The sequence below is a fragment of the Mastigoproctus giganteus genome, chromosome 1, assembly GCF_048544385.1.
Source record: "Mastigoproctus giganteus isolate SK-2022 chromosome 1, ASM4854438v1, whole genome shotgun sequence".
Taxonomy (NCBI): Eukaryota; Metazoa; Arthropoda; class Arachnida; order Uropygi; family Thelyphonidae; genus Mastigoproctus; species Mastigoproctus giganteus.
The window spans coordinates 193605670-193627477 of NC_143575.1; the positions used below are offsets into that span (position 1 = coordinate 193605670).

At 35.1% G+C, this 21808-nt stretch overlaps 1 protein-coding gene across 4 annotated transcripts in view; it reads right to left on the reverse strand.

Moving 5' to 3' along the window:
- nompB (intraflagellar transport protein 88-like protein nompB) overlaps nucleotides 1-21808 on the reverse strand; it is a 226029-nt gene that overhangs the window by 132762 nt on the left and 71459 nt on the right. For all 4 annotated transcript variants that reach the window (XM_090383716.1, XM_090383697.1, XM_090383706.1 and 1 more), the window contains exons 10-13: nucleotides 10327-10441; nucleotides 6685-6919; nucleotides 4031-4101; nucleotides 3056-3142 (exon numbers count right to left, since the gene is read on the reverse strand). In XM_090383716.1, coding sequence (XP_090239842.1) covers nucleotides 3056-3142; nucleotides 4031-4101; nucleotides 6685-6919; nucleotides 10327-10441 — 508 coding nt within the window. The remainder of the gene's footprint in view (nucleotides 1-3055; nucleotides 3143-4030; nucleotides 4102-6684; nucleotides 6920-10326; nucleotides 10442-21808) is intronic.

Here is a 21808-nt window from a genome sequence, read left to right on the forward strand (position 1 = left end):
ATGCCCGGATTGTGGGGAATTATGTGGGGGAGACAGGACGGCGACTAAAAGACCGTCTGGGAGAGCACATGCGAGCTATACAGACCGCAGAGTTCAATAAGTCCGCCATTGCTGAGCATTATTGGGAGAAACATCATCAGGTCTCCCCTGTGAATGCTGTCATCCTTGACTGGGCGCACAGGTTCTGGGACCGTAAGTGGCTAGAGAGTTTGTGGATAGGCTCGTCTGAGAACAATAGTATGAATAGGGACAGGGGTGTTCGATTTCACCCCCTACTGGAAGCCGTGGTCCTGACAAAAGACGAGCGATTTATATTTCCACCCTCCGGAGCCGCTTCCGGTTCTGGATCGTATGGAAGAAATATTGAGCATGCGCCTGGTCAACCACGTGTGCTGTGAGCCTGTTACTTAAGGATGTGTTGCTTAAACATCATTGTTGTTGAGAAAGGAGGCGGAAGCCTCCGAAAGCTTCAGTCAATGTTTTATCGCTTTTAATTTTATTGTATTTTAAATATTTTATTTATATTTTATTGTATATTAAAGTTTCATCGCATATATTATTTTGTAAATCAGTTTTTTGCATATATTATTTTACAGTGTAGCATCATTTGGTACATTTTATAATTTTCAGTATTAAACCATTATAGTTAAACGGTTGGTGTATTTGTTTTAAATTCTGGATATGTATTACTCTCCCAACCTTAGAGGCCTTTTTGAAGGTTTTGGTTATAAATGTGTTCAATCTTGGGTGGTCGGCACCTAACCCTATTTTTCCCATAGGGCCTGTTGTTTATATTGCATGATTTTGCATTGCACGAGGGTTTCTAGGAACCCAACTATCGTGCTATACGAGGACTGACTGTACTTGTATTGTTGCAATCATACTATTCAACAAATGGTTACAATCAAATGGATAATTAGGCTATTGGCCTAACCTCTTCCAAATGATGATTCGGTAGAGTAAGCAGCGGGGGGTGAGCATAAACTACATCGTTCATGATTTTGGTTCTAGCTGTTCGAAATTTAGTAGGTGTCGTCAAAGATGTTTACACATAAAATATCTTTCGTGCGTACAGGGTATATACACAATTTTTTTTCGACATAACCTCCATCATCAGTTTCCCTAATTATTCCCTCAATGATTCTTTCACTATAAAGGTGGTAATTGTACAAACATCCATTTTATCTTGTTAGGGATTTTCTAATGTGGAATCTTTCCTTTTTAATCTCCATTAGTGCAAAACCTCTTTACCCCAATCTGTCAAATTCGTTTGTTGCCTCAACTGCTCTCCCAATTTGACAAAATCACTCAGAAGTTTTTGACTTTCTTAGAAACCCAACTTTTTTCAGTCCAACTTCTTTAACAATGAAATAATTTTCCCTGGTGATTTTAATGTTCACAATTCCAAATGAACGGAAATTTCTATTTGTATAAATCTGGCTGGAAAATATATGAGGCTTTTGCTAATGACTTCATATGACTTGCTTATTTACCTACTAGAATAACAATATGGTTAGGCAATCCTAACCATACACAGACAATCCATATGGCTGATATTTTACCCCACCACTGACCCTTCAAAGCACACAGTTAATATTAGTTATCCTCTAGATCCTCAATCACGACTTAGTGATGGTCACTTCTTCAATGGAGCTTTTGTACCATGGCCATTTTCAGCCTCACATCATTTGGTATTACAAGAATGCAATATGGGATGGTCTGAATGATGTTTCTTCCTCTTTTCTTGAGTTGAACTGCTGTTTTAAATCTATTGATCAATATTTTCCAAGACTGTCACTGATATTTTTCTTGTTGAGAAAAAAAAATTTTTTTTCCCCTCATTCCATCCTAAATTCTGGTCCTTTATCTAAACCATGGGTTTCTAATGAATGTCTTAAAACTATTCAAGATAAGAATGCAGCATCACAATTGGCTTGTATCCAAATTTAGAGCTTCATTTTTTTTTTTTTTTTCTCTATACTAAAGCCCATAATGGTTGTAAATAGGTTATTAATAAATCCCAAAACTTTTTTTTTTTTTTTTTGGATATTCCTTGAGTGGCATGGCGTGTAGATAAATTGTGTTATTTGAAGATAATAAAGCATGCAAATCTACGTTGGTTTAATTATGTTTATTTCTGATTTGGAAATATGTATATAATGGAATCAAACATTTTGTGGTATTTTCTAACCACTTCTTCAGTGAGCCGTCTTTGCAATATCACCATCACAAAAGGTCACAAGAACATTGTTGTTGTTGTTGTTGTTGTTGTGTGTTTGAGTGCTTTATCATCTTCAAATAAATCCAAAATTATTTTGAAAAAGGCCACAAGTAGGAATCTTGCTTCTTGTCCAAATGGTAATTAAGTCTTCTGGTTCTTACCAAAGTTATTAGTTATGTCCCTTTTCCTCTAACTCTTGCAATAATGATCTTTTAAATCTCCTCCTACCACACCAAACATATTATATTTAATGAATCTCCTGGCTTTCTAACAAAAAAGACAGTAAGAGAATTCTGAACATTCTTGATTATCAACAAATCTCCAGGTTCTGATGGTATTTAAAAGACTGAATTATGATAATGTTGAGTTATCAAGAGCAGCACAGCATTAAATGCATTTTGAGTTAACAAGAATTTTAAACCATTATTCCTATAGACAGCTACATGAGAAATTGTCATAATTTGAAATACTGAGAATTTCAATTTATTTATGCATATGTTATTGAGTGTCTACTGTATTTCTTGCTTTAATTAGGACTGCTACAGGGATTAACTACAGATTAATAAAACTTATATTTTTTTGTGATGACATACAGTTTCTACCCCAAAACGTACATATCAATGGTCACGCACACAGCCATTATATATTCATCCATAAAAATGTGAAAATTTAATTTCATTTATGATGAATAAATTTAAAATAAAACAGAAAGTTCTAGAAGTTCAGGAGAGTTTAACCAAAAGAGAAATTGAACCTAAGGTGCACTGTAGCCAAAAAATTTTATAACAAACTACATTTTAAAAATAAATATTTTTATTGTGATATTTTATTTACCATTCATAACCATCGGCAAAACTGTTAGAGATGACAGGAGAAATCAGCTTTGCTGCAGTAAGGATACTCCATTCTGCTTCATGTTTTCTATATAGTAAAATATAGATTAACTGCAAATAAATAACATATATTTTACTGCATTAAAATTATGATAATTTTAATGTTATCATAATTTTACATGAAAGTAAATATGTAATGTTCAACACCTCTTTGAATAAATAATATATTTATTTGAACAAGACAAGCAAACTTAATTTCTGTTACCATTAATTCCCAAGTTCTGAATGTTTGAAAGTCACTTTAAATACTGTGTCTGTTAATGTGCAAACTTTCTTGAAATTATTCCAGTATGTATTGCCATTATCTATATTTTCAACTAATTGTAGACAGGTTTTGATAGATGGCAATACAAAAACAGCTCTGAAAATTGGAGGAGGAAGAGATCACACCTGTTGATCTCATTTGTCCAATTTGGGCATTCCAAAGCTAAATTTGAAGAATTTCTCCAGAATTCAGATGCAGCAGTTAATATAACTGAATTAAGTCATATATAAATAGATGCAGAGGATATTACTGACTGCATAAAAAAGTAATGATGAGGTTTTACTCTATGAACTGACTTTTTAATTTTTTTTAATTTCAGTTTGATTTTTAAATAATTTTACTCTACTGTTGAATAATAGAGTCAAAATAAAAACAAATTAATATTTAAAAGCATTTATGCACGAAGTGTTCATTTTTACAAAATTTCAAAATTGCACAAAAAAAACTTAACTCCACAGAGTTAGTTTTTTTTCCACACACATTTGGAAATTTCACTAATGAAAGTAATAATGAATTTCCTCCTGTTATATAATCATTATACACACACACACACATATATATATATATATATATATATATAGGGTGAAAGTTATAGCCAACACTGAAGAAAATTTCTTAAGAACATATATTATTTCATATCTAATTTTTTACCTTTGCCTTTCTATTTTTCTTAAACTGTCATTCTTAATAGCTTCCATAATAAGATGAGAATGAGGATCATCCTGAAAAATAAGTGAAAACGTTATAACTTGATTATTAAGAGGTTTTTATAGTGCTTTCACACATGACAGAAAATAAATTTGAAGAAACAACAGCTTTACATATGATTATGTACAATTGAAAGAAAGTTAGAAAATCTAGAAGTAAATAATTATGAAAATATACGCTGGTGTTCAAAGAAAGTGCATCACCTAGGAATTTCACATTTCTAACCCTTTTCCGCGATAGTATGTTACGTTAATGACTAGCATCACAAATAGAAATATAAACAAAAGATATTTATTAATAGTTAAGCCAAAGCTAAGTAATACTTGACAGGTGCTCTCAAAATATTCCAAAATGAGCATTTGCAACCTGTTTTGGTAAACAGGTTGCAAATATACAACAGTTTTGGTAAACATGACAATTATGGCTGAAATGTTCACAATATTAAGTTAAAACACCAACCGTTTAAATTAACATGGTTTAATATTTACAAAAATAATGGATATTATAAAATAATCTATTTACAATGACTGACTTACTATACATTATAATAAAATACAATAAAATAAAAATAAAAATAAAAAATATATAAAAAAGTTAAAATATAATAAAATATAAATACTTAAAAGCATTAAAACTGTGCAATTGAAGATACAATTGCACAGTTTTAACGCTTTTAAGTACAGTGGATTCCGGTTATTTGGGCCACCGGTTAATCGGGGCAGACGTTTATTTGGGGCAAATCTTAAAAAACAGAACCCAATCGAGAAAATAGCCAGGATTTACTTCGCTTAATTGGGACAAAATGCCGTTTAATCGAGGCAGAAGACCGCAGCACTGAAGATTACCCTACGATTGTCCCCAACCATAGTTCGGTCGAATTTCTGGAGGTCACAACCATAAAACAATAAAAACAATTAGCAGTCACCTGTTTATTGGGCTTTTCTGTTAGTGAAATCTATCATAAACGGACAATAAACTCGATTTTACTGAATTTGCGATAATACCGACAGCTGGAATTCTGTGGGTTATTATGGTGAAATGTGTTTACACTTCCATGAAATCTTCAATCATATAAAAAAAATTTATTTTCAGATCTTCTCTTCATTCCTATTTTTAAAGCTTCGTAATTTGTTACTCCATTCTCACTTGCGCGTATCGTGTTACTTGCAATTTGTGTGTGTGTGTGCGGTGTTCTTTGTTATTGATTGCTTATCTTTTTACTGTTTTAAATATTAACCCCCACCCACAAATGACACTGAACAGAAATGTCAACTAGCTTAGTTAGTATGTACATATTACAGTACGTATTAATTATTCCGATTATCACGTATATTCTTCCGAATTTCACATATCATTTAATTTTTTAATTGGTAAGGTAATAAAGGGTAAATTTGTACTTAATATCTTTACTTTTATAGCCTATGGATAATATTCCTCCTATTTTTGCTAATTAGAATTGCTGTTTAATAGAATTAAAATTCAATTCACAAACGTGATCACAATGACCGGCGCTTATTACACATCGTATAGTGAACGGTACTTTACAATGGTGACTCCATCGTAACGTGATTTGATTGAACAGTGAACCAGTTGTAAAGGGGGGGAGGGGTACATTGTATTTTTAACTATTTACATGAAACTTTGGATAATTGGGGCAGCCGCTTAATCGGGCCAAAATGCACTGGTCCCGATGTGTCCCAAATAACCCGAATCGACTGTATTTATATTTTATTGTATTTTAACTTTTTTATATATTTTTTATTTTTTATTTTTATTTTATTTTATTATAATGTATAGTAAGTCAGTCACTGTAAATAGATTATTTTATAATATCCATTATTTTTGTAAATATTAAACTATGTTAATTTAAACGGTTGGTGTATTAATTTAATATTGTGAACGTGAACATTCCCAACCTTAGAGGCCTTTTTGAAGATGGCTGAAATGTTATCAGAAGCCCTCCATTTGCTTCAGTTTATCATTTTAAATAATAAACTTCAAAAAATATCATTTTTGAAGAGGTGTCTTCTGACTGTTAACTGCACTTGCTATCACTCCTGTATATTCTTCCCATTCTCTTTTCAGCTCAGACGAAGAAGCTTTACGGTTTTTAAGGCATAAGCGCTTCAAAACGCGGTTCTGTTTTGGTGTAGAGACTCATTTGGGTCCAGTTCCTTTTCTCCTATCAGCAGAACCAGTATTCTTGAGTTTGGAAAGAAATCTACTCACTGTTGACTGATTACAAGACACTCTATAAGCAATATGATGGGAAGAACATCTTTCCTCATGTAAAGCAACAATAACACTCTTTCTTCATGGCATCAACTGCACGTAACTCACCATCTTGACAAGCAAGGAATGACTGCAACCCTTGTAGAGCATGCTTATATAGCTGAAAGTAACAGCTGATGCAATATTACATCATCGCCTATGTGTGTCAATCTTACCTGATGCAATCTGCAAGAAATATTGCCATATACTTACGTTCTTCGGATGACAATTACAATTTTAAGGGGTGATGCACTTTCTTTGAACAGTGTAATTTGAAAGAATAAAACAGAATAACAGTGACATGAAACAAGTTTTGAAACACTTACACTAGTAGCTGTATATTTATCTTCATCTTCAACATGCTCCAATGTGACATCTAATAATTTTAAAAAACTTCTTTTCATTTTTTCCCTATCTCCAAGAGAATAGTGACAAAGGATCAAGTGTAATGCCGTTCTGAAATCTGCTTTCTCTGCCATAATGTACTCAAAAGATGTTATAGCATCAGTAAACTGACCCATTTTTACAAATGCTAATCCAATATTCTTCATTATTTTTATCCTGTATAAAGAAAATTAAATCTTGAGTAAATAATATAGCAGAATTATAACAACAAAAGTGTGGTTTTCAAAAAACAATGTAATGAAGAGCCGAAACTTTCAAAGTTTAAATACTTGAAAATTTTCCTTTTTCTATCAATAATTTTTTTTTTGGTTAATCAAGATTTGGTCTTGAAACTAACTTTTGCTGATCTATTATAACTGATAAACTTCCACAAACCATTATTTCACCTTAAACATGTCAATAACAAGATTGGGAAAATTAAAAATTTACTTATTACTTAAAAATTTTATTACTGAACCATTAAGGAAAATTCACACATCAGAAGGCCATGACACACTGAACTAAATAGGACAAGAGCTGGCTCAAATTATTGAAAACTAGGATTATATTGAATGATAAAAGCAAAAAAATATGAATTAAAAATTTTTTTTAATAAAATTAATGAAAAAATTAAACCTAATGAAATAAAACATTAAAATTATTTAATAAATTAAAAGAACACTTCAGCTCTGTAGCAAGTTAGATTTAAAAATTTCTTCAGTTAGTGAATAAAAGTTATAATGAAAAAAAGTTATGAAACTGTACAGTATAAGAATACTTATTAGTACATATTAACAGTTGAACCAGAAACTTACTGCTTTAAAGAAAATACTAGAAAGGAAGATTTTATTCCCTTCAAAAATGCAGTCAAAAACAATACTTGGTGAATAATAAATTTTTCCATATGAGAAAGAGATAATTTGTAGAAAATTTTAAACTCTATTGTTCACTTATAAAATCCCAAGAAGTTCAAACTGAATACCAATGTAGAGAGGAAAACATAAGAACTGTCTGTAGAATTAACAAAGAAGATGGCACAGATCTGTACAAACTGTAAAAGATCAAGAGATTTGGATGTGTGGTTAAGACTGTCTGGTATTCTAGTAGGTAAAAGAACAAGTTGTGGAGAATGTGTTTTCACAAAAGCTCCAGCATCAATACCAATTGGAGGTATGCACATTAATGGAAGGATTCCATCAGCACTGAACTCACTCAGTCCATTCACAGCCTTAAACACCTCAATCAGATCTCCTTGTAGGTGTCTAGTCTCCAGATGCTGCAATTTGCAAAACTGAAGCCTTTCCTGGTAAGAGCATCCTTTTGCTGCCTTCTCCAATATTGTTGCTCCTCTCTGCTGTCTCTGCTACTCACCTCTCCAACAGATCCGTGTCCTTCCTAAAATGAGGCTTTCAAACCTGTATGCAGTATTCAAGATGCGGCCCAACCACTGCCTTATGTAAAGGGATAATCACTTTACTATCCCTGCTAGCAAAATTCCTCTATATCATTCACAAAAACTCTATATCATTCACAAAAACCTGGCAGCCCATCACCCAAAGGTTTTTTTCATTCTATACTGCCTTGAGTGTGATACCATACAGCTGGCATGTTAATCTGGGATTGCTATTCCCCATATAAGTACCTTGCATTTGTCAATATTAAATTCAACTGCCTAATTTGTCTAGATCTTGTTGCAGTAGTATACCCTGATTACTGTTATTAACTATCCTGCCAACTTTGTATCATCTGCAGACTCAGACATGAAGCTTGATACACATTCTTCAATATCATTTATAAATAAAAAAATAACAATGGGCCCAGCACTGAACACTGAGGGACTCCACTTTGACTGCTCTTCTTGAACATTAGTTCAAGAAGAGCAGTAATTAATAATATTAATTCATTGCTATATTGCAACTGTCTGATATATCACTGATAAATCATCAAGGACAAGTGGATCTTCCTTGTAGCCTGTCTGCACTGCACACACAACTTTATGTCTGCCTGTATTACAACTGCAAATCACTTTCTTCCTCTATCATTTTTAATCATTTAAGGAATGAGCTTACAAGCACTGCATGAGCCCCAAAGAATGAGTTTTTCATGAAATGTTGAAAATCTGCAAAAATTAAAACTGTGTACATTTAAATAAAACTGTGCATTTAAATATTAATTTGTTCTTATTTTGATTTGGTAGCCAATAACAGAATGAAATTATTTCAAAAATTAAATCAGAATTAAAAAAAAAAAAAAAAGAATTTGAAAAATAATCATAAAAATTTTGTGAGAAAATCCTAAAAAATTCATTGTTGCTTTATTTTATGATATATTACTATCTTCTACCTTTTGCATTTTATGTAAGACTTTATTCAGTGTCATCAACTATTGGATCTGAATTTCATAGAATTCTGCTTTTTGTAAGGAAAAATCAAACTAGGACAATCTCCTCCTCCCCCTCTGATTTTAATATCTATTTTTGTGCTGAAATCTATTAAAATCTATACCTATAATACTCAGAAACACAGATAAGAGATGGCAGCACTTTACCATACTTTGAAATGTCATTTGAAAAGACCCTGACAACTGTTATTCTTAGGTTTTTGTTTCCCAAATATAAGAAACCTTCCTCTTTTTTTTAAATTAAGATATGGTTAAAATATTCTGACAAAGATTTTCCCAACCTTCACATCATCCAGAAATATTAAAATCATGGCCTATTCCACTTCATCGATGTCATTTAAGATAATCATAAAACAGCTGAAGTCCAAGCACCCATCCCTTGCCATTTCCATTAAGATACTTTGGTATATGCAATCTATTCCAGGATCCTATAGCAAATAATACTTTGTAATTGCTTACTGGAATAAATTTCCATCTGGTGTTACAGAAGCGGACAGTCTGAATAAATTTAATGAAGGATCAGACAAACCATTAGAGAGGATGTAAAAACACCCCATGGTTTTTTTTTTTATTTATAATTTAAAATTTTTTTTTGTTGTTGTTGATGCTGTATAAGCTTGCTTCCTTGAATTATTTGCCACTACTAATTTCCAAATATCACTGATTTTACAGTGCTGATTTTCATCACTAGCACAGTTTCTCTTTATTAGGAAGATTTACATCTGCAAATGTGATGAAAAGTACCCATTAATCCACTGGCTAAATTACCTGAGTGATGTAGCCAACGACCTTCAACTAGTGACTATTTAAGATATATTAATAATACATTTGCAATGGCTTGAGAGATATATAAAAGCCCTAAATATAAAATTTTATAAAATCCATCCACTAGGAATTGAATTATTGGTGCAAATGGACAGAGATTTGCACTAATAACTTGAATTGTAATATTAATAATTATTCAATGTGTATATTTTGTTGTTATTTGGAGCATTAGCAACTAAGGCCATATTGCTCCGGGATATGCGGTGGTCATTTCCTAACCTTTCCGCATCCTCCGTATTTGGTGGTGACGGGCTCGAACCCCGGTCTAATCAAGAAACATGTGCTACGCACTGCTGCTCCTTCCCACCTGGCTACGGAGGCGCCATTATTCAATGTAGCTCATATTCAATAGCAATTACCTCAAATCCTTGTGTGTATTAGGAGCTTGATCTAAAGCCATTCTGTAAAACTTTATTGCTTTTAGATAGTTTCCTTGACGAAAACACAAATTTCCCATGTTTACTTTCAGACGTGCTGAAATGAAAAATATGAACAATTTAGCAGAATAAATATGGTTAACGTGATTAATTATTATATTTCACATAGTTTGCATATAAAATGTAATATTACCTATTTTTTTTTAATTCCTATTTGAAGTTCTCTTTAAATTTATGAGATAAATATTAGCATTAGTAGAGGCATATGATGCAAGAAAGCAAGCTTATATAGCATCGGACAAAAAAAAAAAAAAAAAAAAAAAAAAAAGCATTCACATTTCACCCATCCATTCACACCAAATGTTTGTCTAGTTCTGCCTTGAACTTATTTAAGTTGTTGACCTACACTACAACAGATAGAAGTTTGTTCCACCTATCAACCATTGGCTAAAGGCTAATTTCCACTCATCTATTCTACAATTGTCTTTCCTCAATTTGAATTTATGTCCCCTCAGGTGAATAATCTGAGCAAGAGGATGAATCCTATCAGCATTGAGCTTGCTCAAACCATTCAAGGCCTTATACACCTCAATTAGGTCATCTCACAGATGCCTAGTCTCCAGAGCTGCAATTTGCAGAACTTAAGCCTTTCTTGGTAACAGTAATGCTTTGTTCCACTCACCAATCTGATTGCCCTTCACTGTACACATTCCAGCAGCTCTATATCTTTCCTAAAATGATGCCTCCAGACCTGTATACAGTACTCAAGGTGTGGCCTGATCATTGCCTAATACAAGGGAACAATCACCACCTTATCCCTGCTAGCAAAATTCCTGTATATCATTGACAAGACACCATGAGCTACTCTTGCAGCCTGTCTGCACTGCTCAGAAAATTTCACATCTGACTGCACAATTAACCCCCCCCAGATCCTTTTCATTCTCCACTACCCTGGTGTAGTACCACCCAATTGATACATTACTCTGGGATTACTGCTACCCATATGCAGTACTTTACATTTGTCAATGTTAAACTTCAGCTGCCACCTCTCAGCCCATCTGCTCAACTTTACCAGATCCTGTTTGCAGTAGCGTGCTATCATTACTGTCATTAACAAACCTGCCAACCTTCATATCGTCTGCAAACTTAGACATTAACCCTGATATACCTTCATCAATATCATTGATAAATACACAAAACAACAATGGGCCCAACAACAAACCTTGGGGGACCCGCTAATAACATTAGTTCATGAAGAGCAGTGTCCATTGATTACCACCCTCTGTCTTCTTCCACACAACCATCCTTTTATCCATTGTAGCAACCTCCACTTAATGCCACACTGCTCCAATTTGTACAGTAGTCTTTCAATAAATGTGACGAAATTAGGCCCCATCTATGAGAGCTTGAAGAGTCGGATAGACGCCCTCGAAGGAATTAAAATGGGGGCCCATCAAGCTCTCAGCTGCCCAACTCAATGCCAGAGCTCGTTCTTGTGCACCAGGCAACAAACACAGCGGCAATCTTCAGGGCAGAATGCATTGGTCCCACAGGAGCTAGTTACTGTCAGTGACCCCATTGTCAGGAAAATGGGATATACACCAATGAGCTGAAACATTATGACCAGTGAGTCGTTATGCAAATTGAAGCAACTGCAGCTGAACTATGGCACGTGCGCGAGTCGGGACACGGTATAAAAAACACCTGATACTGAGCTCCATTAATCAGTGTTATGATTGTTCTTCAGATAGGAAAGGCAGTGGACTTAAGCGAGTTTGACAAAGGTAAAATTGTAATGGCCAGACGACTGTGTCAGAACATATCTGAAACGGCACAGCTGGTGGGATGTTCACAGTCAGCTGTGGTTAGTACCTACCGAAAGTGGTCCGAGGAGGGGAAACCCACGAACCGCCAGCGAGGTATTGGATGACCACGGCTCATCGATGCTCAAGGTGAGCACAAAGGTTCTCCTGGATGGCACGTGGCAACAGAAGGGTGACTGTGGCACAATTTGCCAGTAATTGGAATGCTGATGATGGGAGTAATGTATCACAGCACATTGAACCCTGCTGAAAATCGAGCTGTGTAGCCGCAAGCCACTCCGAGTGCCCATGCTAACCACGGTTCACCGGTGATAGCACCTACAATGGGCACGTGAGCATCAAAACTGGACCTTGAGTGATTGGAAGAACGTCGTCTGGTCCAATGAATCACATTTTCTGTTGCATCATGTGGACAGCTGAGTACATGTGCGTCATTTACCTGCGGAAGTGATTGCACCTGGATGCACTGTGGGATGAAAAGAAGCCAGTGGTGGCGGTGTCATGCTTTGGGCGATGTGCTGCTGGGATACCCTGGGTCCAGTCATCCATGCGCCAAGCAACCTGACATCTACCTACACATCATTGCTGACCAGGTACACCCTTTCATGGCAACAGTCTTCCCCTCTGGCGGTGCCATCTTTCAGCAGGATAATGCACCATTCCACACCACCTGGATTGTTCGAGGCTGGTTTGCGGAACATGAGGAAGACTTCCAGGTATTGCCCTGGCCTCAAAATTCCGCAGACATCAATCCCATCAAGCATCTGTGGTTTGTGTTGAAACAGCAACTCCGATCTGCAGAGTCTCAACCACAGACCTTACAGGACTTAAAGGATCTGCTGGTTACATGTTGGTATCAGATACTACAAGACACATTTAGAAATCTTGTAGCGTCCATGCATCGGCAAGGCATGAGTTGTTTTGGCTGCATGTGGAGGACCAACATCATATTAGGTAGGTGGTCATAATGTTTTGGTTCATCAGTGTATATTGTGCAAAAAGGATAGGTGGAATTTCCACCTATCCTTTTTGCCATACCCTGGCAGACCAGGGTATGTCTGCAGGGGCAAAATATGATGACGTTGTAGAGCAGATATCATCTTTTAAGGGCACAAAAGGTGATATCATTGTACACATTGGCACTAATGACATTAGGAGATTTGCAGATTTACTTAGCAAGTACAGGTCAAAGTTGTTAAAAGTCAGAAGTTAGGGTTAAATTTGAAAGTGTATGCAATCCTGCCCAGACATAATAGGAGGAAGTATATGATGAGAGCCTTGTCAATCAATTTGGCCCTGGAGAGATTGTGCAGGGCTCATGGGGTAGAATTTTTCCCAGCATGGTCTGTGCTTGTTAACAGGAGAGGTTGCTTCTACAGGGATGGAATACACTTAAATAAAAAGGGTGCAAGAATATATGCTGATGCTATCGAGGCAATATTATATGGGTTGGAAAACTGCTAGCTTGGAGGGATTCACAGACTAATAGATTAACATTAGCTGCAAGCAGAGGTGGAAATGATTCTTGCACTGCTTCTATTGGAATGAGCAGCAGCCCAGAAAGTTGCTGGGGACTTCAGGAACTGCTGGGAGTCATGAAACAAGTAAATACATGGGCCGTGTTACAGTAACTAAGATTAAGAACAGGTGCATGTATACTTGCATGTACACCAATGCTAGGAGTATAGTTAATAAATTTGATGAATTTGAAGTGCTGGTTGAGATATCCAAGGCAAATACTGTTGAGATATCAGAAATGTGGTGTCACTCAGATATAAGGGATGAAGAATTGGAATTTGGGGAGTACAATGTGTACAGAAAGGATTATGCTGTTCATTAAGAAACACATAAAATCTAAGGAAGTGCATCCAGTTGACAAAGACGGACAGTGCAATGTTAAGTCAGTTTGGTGTGACATAAGCACTGGGAAAGCAAAAATGAGGGTAGGATTTTATTGTAGGCCTAATGACTCTGATGAGTACAATGAACAGTTATACAGAGAAATAGAGTGGGCCAGTAAATCAGAGTGTCTTATAATGGGGAATTTCAACTTCCCAGATATAGACTGGAACTTGTGGTTTGGTCACTTGCACACTAGCAAGGCTTTTGTGGATTTATTGGATGATTGTTTTCTACAGCAGCATGTTAGAGAGGCAACAAGAGGGAGTAACACTCTTGATCTGATAATCAGCAGTGATTATTTGTGCATTAAGAATTTACAGAACCACTAGGTGGCAGTGATCACAGTGTACTGATGTAGGATTTATTTAAAGATGTAGCTACCATCTGGGGTAAAGGGAGGGGTTTTTGCTTTCATAAAGGTAACTACAGTGGTCTCAGATTTTTTAAGTTCTATACAGTGAGACCAACAGATGATGTTGATAACAGCAAATTCTAAAAGGGTAGCATTTAAGGAAGTAATTTTGGGCAAAGGTACAGGCCCAAACGGAAGTTAGATGAACTAATGAGACTCGTGGCAGAGAATAAAAATGCATGGGAAGCACAAATTGTCAGGCGACACAGAAGCCTATGGCAGACACAAGCTAGTCTGTAATCAAGTCACAAAGGAGGTTAGGCAGGTGAAGGCAGATTATGAGAAATCTTTGGCAAAAGATGCAAGGAAAAACAGCAAAGACTTCTTTACTTATATAAACTCTAAAAGGAAGGGGATGAATCAGATTGGTCCACTTGATATCAATGGTTTGACTGTAGATGATACCAGCCCAGATTGTGCCAAACTAAATGAGTATTTTGCATCTACATTCACATATGAAGAGTTATTCAAGAAGGAGAGGGCCAGATGTTCAAACTCTAACAGGGAGTTAAATGACTTTGTAATAACTGAGAGCGAAGTGGAAGAGAAATTGTTGAAGTTAAACATAAGGCACCTGGGATAGATGGGATCTATCCAGTTATATTAAAGGAGGTGGCAAGGTAAGTAAGCAAACCCTTAGCCATAATTATGAAAGCCTCCTTGGACTCGGGAAGTCCCCACGGACTGGAGATGTGTAAATGTATCTCCAGTTCACAAATGGGGATCAAAGGGCGACACAGGTAACTATAGACCTATTAGTTTAACTTTTGTTCCTGGGAAAATAATGGAGTCACTGATTATTATTATAAGTCATATGGTGCAAGGAAGCCTAAGGCTTATGCTGCACCAGCCAAAATAAAAAATAAAAAATTTCTGAGTTACCCTGAGAGAGAGAGAGAGTCAGAAGTAGAAAGGAATCACAAAGAAAGAGAAGAATGATGATATCGAGTTCAGGACCCTGGGTGTGCCAAGCCCATACTCACCAGATGTGAGCCCCTGGGGTTAAAGAAGCATTGCAGGATCATCTAGACAAGACAGCAATAATAATTCAGACACAGCATGGGTTTGTTAAGGGGAAGTCCTGTCTGACCAATTTTATTGGATACTATGACGTGGTCACAAAGGAACTTGATGCAAAAAATAATTTTGATATCATATACTTGGATTTCAGGAAAGCTTTTGATACTGTTGCACATGGAAGATTACTGTACAAATCGGAGCAGTATGGCAACAAAGGCAAGTTGCTGCAATGGATAAAAGGATGGTTGAGTGGGAGAAGACAGAGTGGTAATCAATGGACACTGCTCATCGTGGATTAATGTTATTAGTGGAGTCCCTCAGGGCTCAGTGTTGGGTCCATTGTTGTTTTCTGTATTTATAAATGATATTGATGATGGTATATCAAGCTTAATGTCAAAGTTTGCAGATGATATGAAGGTTGGCCGGGTTGTTAAGGGCAGTAATGACAGTATGCTGCTGCAACAGGATCTAGAAAAGTTGAGCAGATGGACTGAGAGGTGGCAAATGATGTTTAACATTGACAAATGTAAAGTACTACATGTGGGAAGCAGTAACCCCAGAGTAACATATCAACTCTGTGGTACTACACTGACAGTGGTAGAGAATGAAAAGGACCTGGGGGCAATTGTGCAGGCAAATATGAAGTTTTCTTTGCAGTGCAAACAGGTTGCCAGAGTAGGTTATGGGATCTTGTCAATGATATACAGGGATTTTATGAGCAGGGATAAGGAGGTGATTATCCCCTTGTATAAGGCAATGGTCAGGCCTTGAGTGCTGTGTACAGGTCTGGAATCCTCATTTTAGGAAGGATGCAGAGTTGCTAGAACGAGTACAGAGAAGGGCAACAAGGCTGGTGATGGGAACAAAGGGGTACTCTTAAGAAGAAAGGCTTAAGTTCTGCAAATTGCAGCTTCTGGAGACTAGGCACCTGCAAGGCTATCTGATTCAGGTGTATAAGGCCTTGAATGGATTGAGCAGGCTCAATGCTGATGGGATTCTTCCTCTTGCTCAGATTACAAACCTGAGGAGGCATAGATTCAAACAGAGGAAAGACAGTTGTAGAACAGATATAAAGTGTGTTTAGGGTCAAAAGGCACCAGGAGTTTCTCCCATCTCCGCATTGTTTTCACTGTGGGTGAACCAGTTCGCTGGGAAATGCCAGAGATTTAAAAGTGTATGTATATTGTATATGTGTAGTGTCATGTACCGTTGTTCATCAGGTCGTTTAGCCGTTGGACCCCTACTGAGGCCCAATGTTGCCTCACTTTTACCCCGTGGAGGCAGACCAGGAAACACCAGTAGACTAAGATTTATTCTGGCAGGTCCTGCCACTTAATTTCCTGAGATTTCGGCAGCTAGGACCTAAATATATGTATTTAAATAATGGCTTAAAAGTTAAGATGTAATAACATAAAATAAGAAAAATATAAATAAATAAATATTAAGCTATCATTAGAGGCAGCAAAATGCACATCCTCCACATGATGCCCAGATATATCCAATAATTCAAAATAAAACAAAATAAAATAAAAAGTAAGCCAGTATTATGGCAAAAACTGTAGAGCAAAAATTAACATAAAAATAAAGTAAAATAAACCGACAGGGTAGGGGAAGTAAAGGTAATAATACATAAACAGTAGCCGAAAATCCCCTATATAATTTAGCACTTTAAATCCAATTAATAAAACCGTTATAAAATTTTAAATAATGCCAATTATATGATAATTTAGCGGTACCCCCCTTGTAAGGTACCAGTTCTGGTACCTTACGAGGAGGTACCAGTACTATTATTGTTACTATTTATACATTTCTATTTATGCAATTGAATGAATATATATAAATAAAGTCAAGGAAGAACTAGACAAAGTTTTGGGTGAAATGGGAAGGTGTTGTGTTTTTTTTTGGCTGATGCTGTATAAGCTTGCTTTCTTGCATCATATGCCTCTACTAATGTTAATGCTAATATTCTTGTTATTTCATAATTTAATTATTTGATTACAAGTTGTTTCCCGGAAGATCAGGTGAATTACTTAAATACACATTCGTCCTGTCTCAAAAATGCAAAAACATGGTTTCAATGCATCTGACAGGAGTTCTCACTCAATTATGATGTGAAAAACCATAAAATTTCATTTCAAAAGCTGGTCTAGTAAAGCAGTGTCTATATTCAGGAAGGTGGAGAAAGTTTCAGTCATTAATCTCGGGAAAGAAATTTTTATACAAATATTCTTTTTGTGCTACACTTTTCAGGCTCAGAATTACCACCACTAAGTTAACCCAAGGGCAAAGGGCTTTACTGGCTCAGCCAAAAAATATCTATTCACAGTAATCACCAGTTATAGATTCCTCTGTCCAATTCTAAATACACATAAAGTTTTACTTCAGTAGTAGTTTTGAAAGTGATATGTGATATTTATGCAGAGTTATTAAGTGAAACTGGCAAAATATAGTAATATGTAAATATTATATAATCATGCATGATTAGCTTGAATTTTGGGTGCTTAATGGTTTTATGAACTTGGAAATGTCTAAAAGTTTCATTTAAATTTTATGTTTATACTGTTTTTTTTTCTTATTAACAGAATTAATAAAAATTTTGCTATTTTTTTCATTAAAAATAAATAAATAATTATATTTCATAAATATTTAATAAATAATAAATAATATAAATATTGCAATTCATTAGGAAAAGGTCAAGTATTGGTATAATGCAAGAATTTTAAAAAACAAAAAACTGTTTTTCAGAAATAAAAATGACTCCTTGCCATTGTGTTTGTTAAAACTGTGGGTTCTGCAACGGCTGGTTAACCACATAAAGTTATTTACTTTGTTTATATGCTCTAAAATTACTGTTTTTTTTTTTTTTTTTTTCTGTTTAATTATATAGTAATAGCTACTGAAAAGTTTTGCATTCTGGGATCTTTTCCCAATTATAAAAAAAAAAAAAACACCTTGCAGATAATATGACACATAACATACCAAACCATTAATACTACTTAAAAAACAAAATTAATCTAATATAAACATGTAATATATCCATTGAAATATATGCAAATAACAAGATGTATTATCTTCAACATCATCTTAACATGGAACACCAACTTTTTCATTATTACAAGCATGGATCTATGTTTTTCATGTGTAGGCTCCTGGGAGTATGCAGATCTATGTTTCTTCAAGGTGATTTCAAGTACATTAAAAATAATGTGTCAGTACAGTTTTAATAGGGGCAGCATGAAAACAGGAGGAGAAACATCACACCTATCGGCCATTGCTACCCAACATTGATTTATAAAAGCCTAAATTGAAGATTCTCTGGAATTCAGAACCAAACGTTAATGGCACTGAATTAAGCAATACATAAATAGATGTAGAGAATATTACTGTTTCAAAGAAAAGTAAGATGATTTTAATTTTTTTTTTATATATTTTTTTTAATTTTTAAAAAATGATGGCCAATTCTGATAATAATTTTACTGTAATGCTGGAGAATCAAGTCAAAACAAGAAATTAATATTTAAAAACATTTATTAAAAGGTGATATTAAAAGACATACAAAGAAAATTAGCAACCTGTCTGAATTCCAAAGAGGTCAAATTGATGGTGCACATTTATCAGAAGTATCAGTGACTAAAACTATTGATTTGCTTAAAGTATTCAGGACAACTGTATTGAAACTGAGGCCTACATTCACCAAGTTTGGAAAAACAAAGTCTGATATGATGAACTGTGGCCGAAAATTGAAGCTGACTGAAATAGATCGATGCACACTGAAAAGGACTGTATCCTGAAAACAAAACTACCACATCAGAAATAACTGCAGAACTTATTGCGAGTCTTATCAATCCAGTTTTTAGCAAAAGAGTTTGGTAAGAACTTCATAAAGTTGAACTTTATAGCAGAGCTGCTATTGCCAAGCCACTTGTTACTGATGGTAATGATTGAAAGAGGATGAAGTGGTGTAAGGAACATAAAACTAGATGCTTGACAACTGGAAACATGTCATATTTTCAGACGAATCATCATTCACAATTTTTCCAACCTTAGGGAGAGTTTTACATTTGGTGAATGCCAAAGGAAGCACATCATCCTGACTTCTTGTTCAACTATCAAACATGGAGGAGGATCAACAATGGCATAGGCAGCAATATCTTGGCATTCTTTAGGTCCTATCATCACCCTGAATGATTGAATTGCTGCCACTTATTACCTTGATATTCTAGTGACCAGTTTCATCCCATGGTTGTAAACAATGTTTCCCACAAATGATGCTATGTTTCAAGATGATAATGCTCTAATACACAGCTAGATGTGTTCAATCTTGATTTGAGGAGTATGAAACTGAGGCTAAGTTTGCCTCTCCAATCATCAGACAAACTTTACTGAGCTACTGTGGGCATATTCGGAGAAGAGAGCAAAAGGCAGATTTCCTCCACCTTCAATCACTCAAGGAGATTGAAACATTCCTCCACAAAGAATGGTCCAATATTCCTCTTAAGACAGTTCAAGGTTATTTTAATCTATTCCACATAGAATACAAACAGTTTAAAAAGCAAATGCACTAATATGGCCCACCACCATATTAGTGTATACTTGCAACTCTTATTACAGGTGTTTCCATTATTTTGTCTACCCCTTGTACATGCACAATAATATCACCTTTTGTGTTAGTGCCTACATGTGCATACAATAACATCATCGTTTGTGCCCATAAAAATGATGGCTACTCTACATCAACTTTTGCCCTAGTTAGGCAGACATTCCCTGGTTCTATTCTGCTATCCTTTTTATAAATCATATTTCTTGCCCCCTGACAGCAGAATAACTGACGACAGCTACCTCCTGTGGAACCAACTGAGTGGTTGAATGCTTGAAGGATCCCTCTTTTTGATTTCTTCAACAGCATCAATCCTGTTCCTCAAGCCCTCATATAAGCCCATCAGCACTTGGTGTCTAAGATTCCCACACTCTCTGCAATGAAAGCACACAAAGACATCCCCTTTGGCTGTATTCCACAACAGATACCCCAGCAAAACAGCTGCAGTTAGCACAATGAATGTTGCTATAATTTGCAAGACAACAACCATTGATAATTCTCCAAGCAAAAGCATTCCTGCAACTTTGACCTTTTTTTTTTTTTTTTTTTGCTACTCTTGTTTGTGCCATGATTCTAGTCTAAATTTAATTTAAAATTTAAAACTGCTGCACAAACTAAGAGGTAAGAGTATCATAACACATGCTATTACCATGTTTTATTACATAGCACATACTACACTGTTATGTATATAAATAAGACCACTGTCTTTCTAATTTCTTAGATAAAAAAAAATTTAAAAAAAATGCCAATGTACATGATTAGAACCTTCGAGCTATTTATTTACTAGAATTAAGACACTACAATTGCCATTAAAATGCATTGCACAATAGGCTACTAATTATGAGATATGATATTTGCTGAATATTAAATCCTTAGCTAAATTTAATAATAAGCTAATAAATGTAACTATGAATATTAAAACTGTTTATTAAAACTAATTAAGGACAAAACAGCACAATTTTTCAAAAACACTTATTCTTTTCCAAGAGCTCAATTTTCTTCAGCTTCCACATTGGTAGCCTCAAATACGATCCTCAGAAATTCACAGGAAATTTATACACAAAAGTTTTCATTTTTACAAATTTTGTAAAATTTCACAAAGAAACTTACTCCAAGAGAGCCAATCCCTAACAGAAACTGACTACAAGAAACTCATTCACATTTGGGGAACTCACTTATGAAATTGATAAAGAAGAAGTAGTTTCTTTGCATTTTATTTTAGGAAATCTGTATTAACATTGAAGAAATTAAAAAGAGAGATCCTTCAAGCATTCAACCACTCAGTTGGTTCCACAGAAGGTAGCTGTTGTCAGTTAACAATTGAAATTTCCTGATTTTCAAACTGAAATAGATGGTTTTAGCAATGATACAATTGCCTATACTTAAAACTAAAACAAACTAATATTTTATCTGAAAAAGACTATATGAATTTTCTTCATTCCTTTTGCCAAGTCTAAAAAACAGCTCACATTTTGCATTATGGCAAAGAAATAACACAGATAGACAAAAAAAATTTTAAATATTCTATCATACTTCAAAACTCCATCACAAATCCTCTGTCACAGCAACAATTGGAATATCATACATCTACTGAGTAGTGAACTGCTTCTGAACTTCACATCTAAAATGGAAGACTTTTACAGTGAGGTATCTGACACTTGATAATCTTGGTTAAAACAACACCCACAGAAAATAAATCATTCCTCAAGT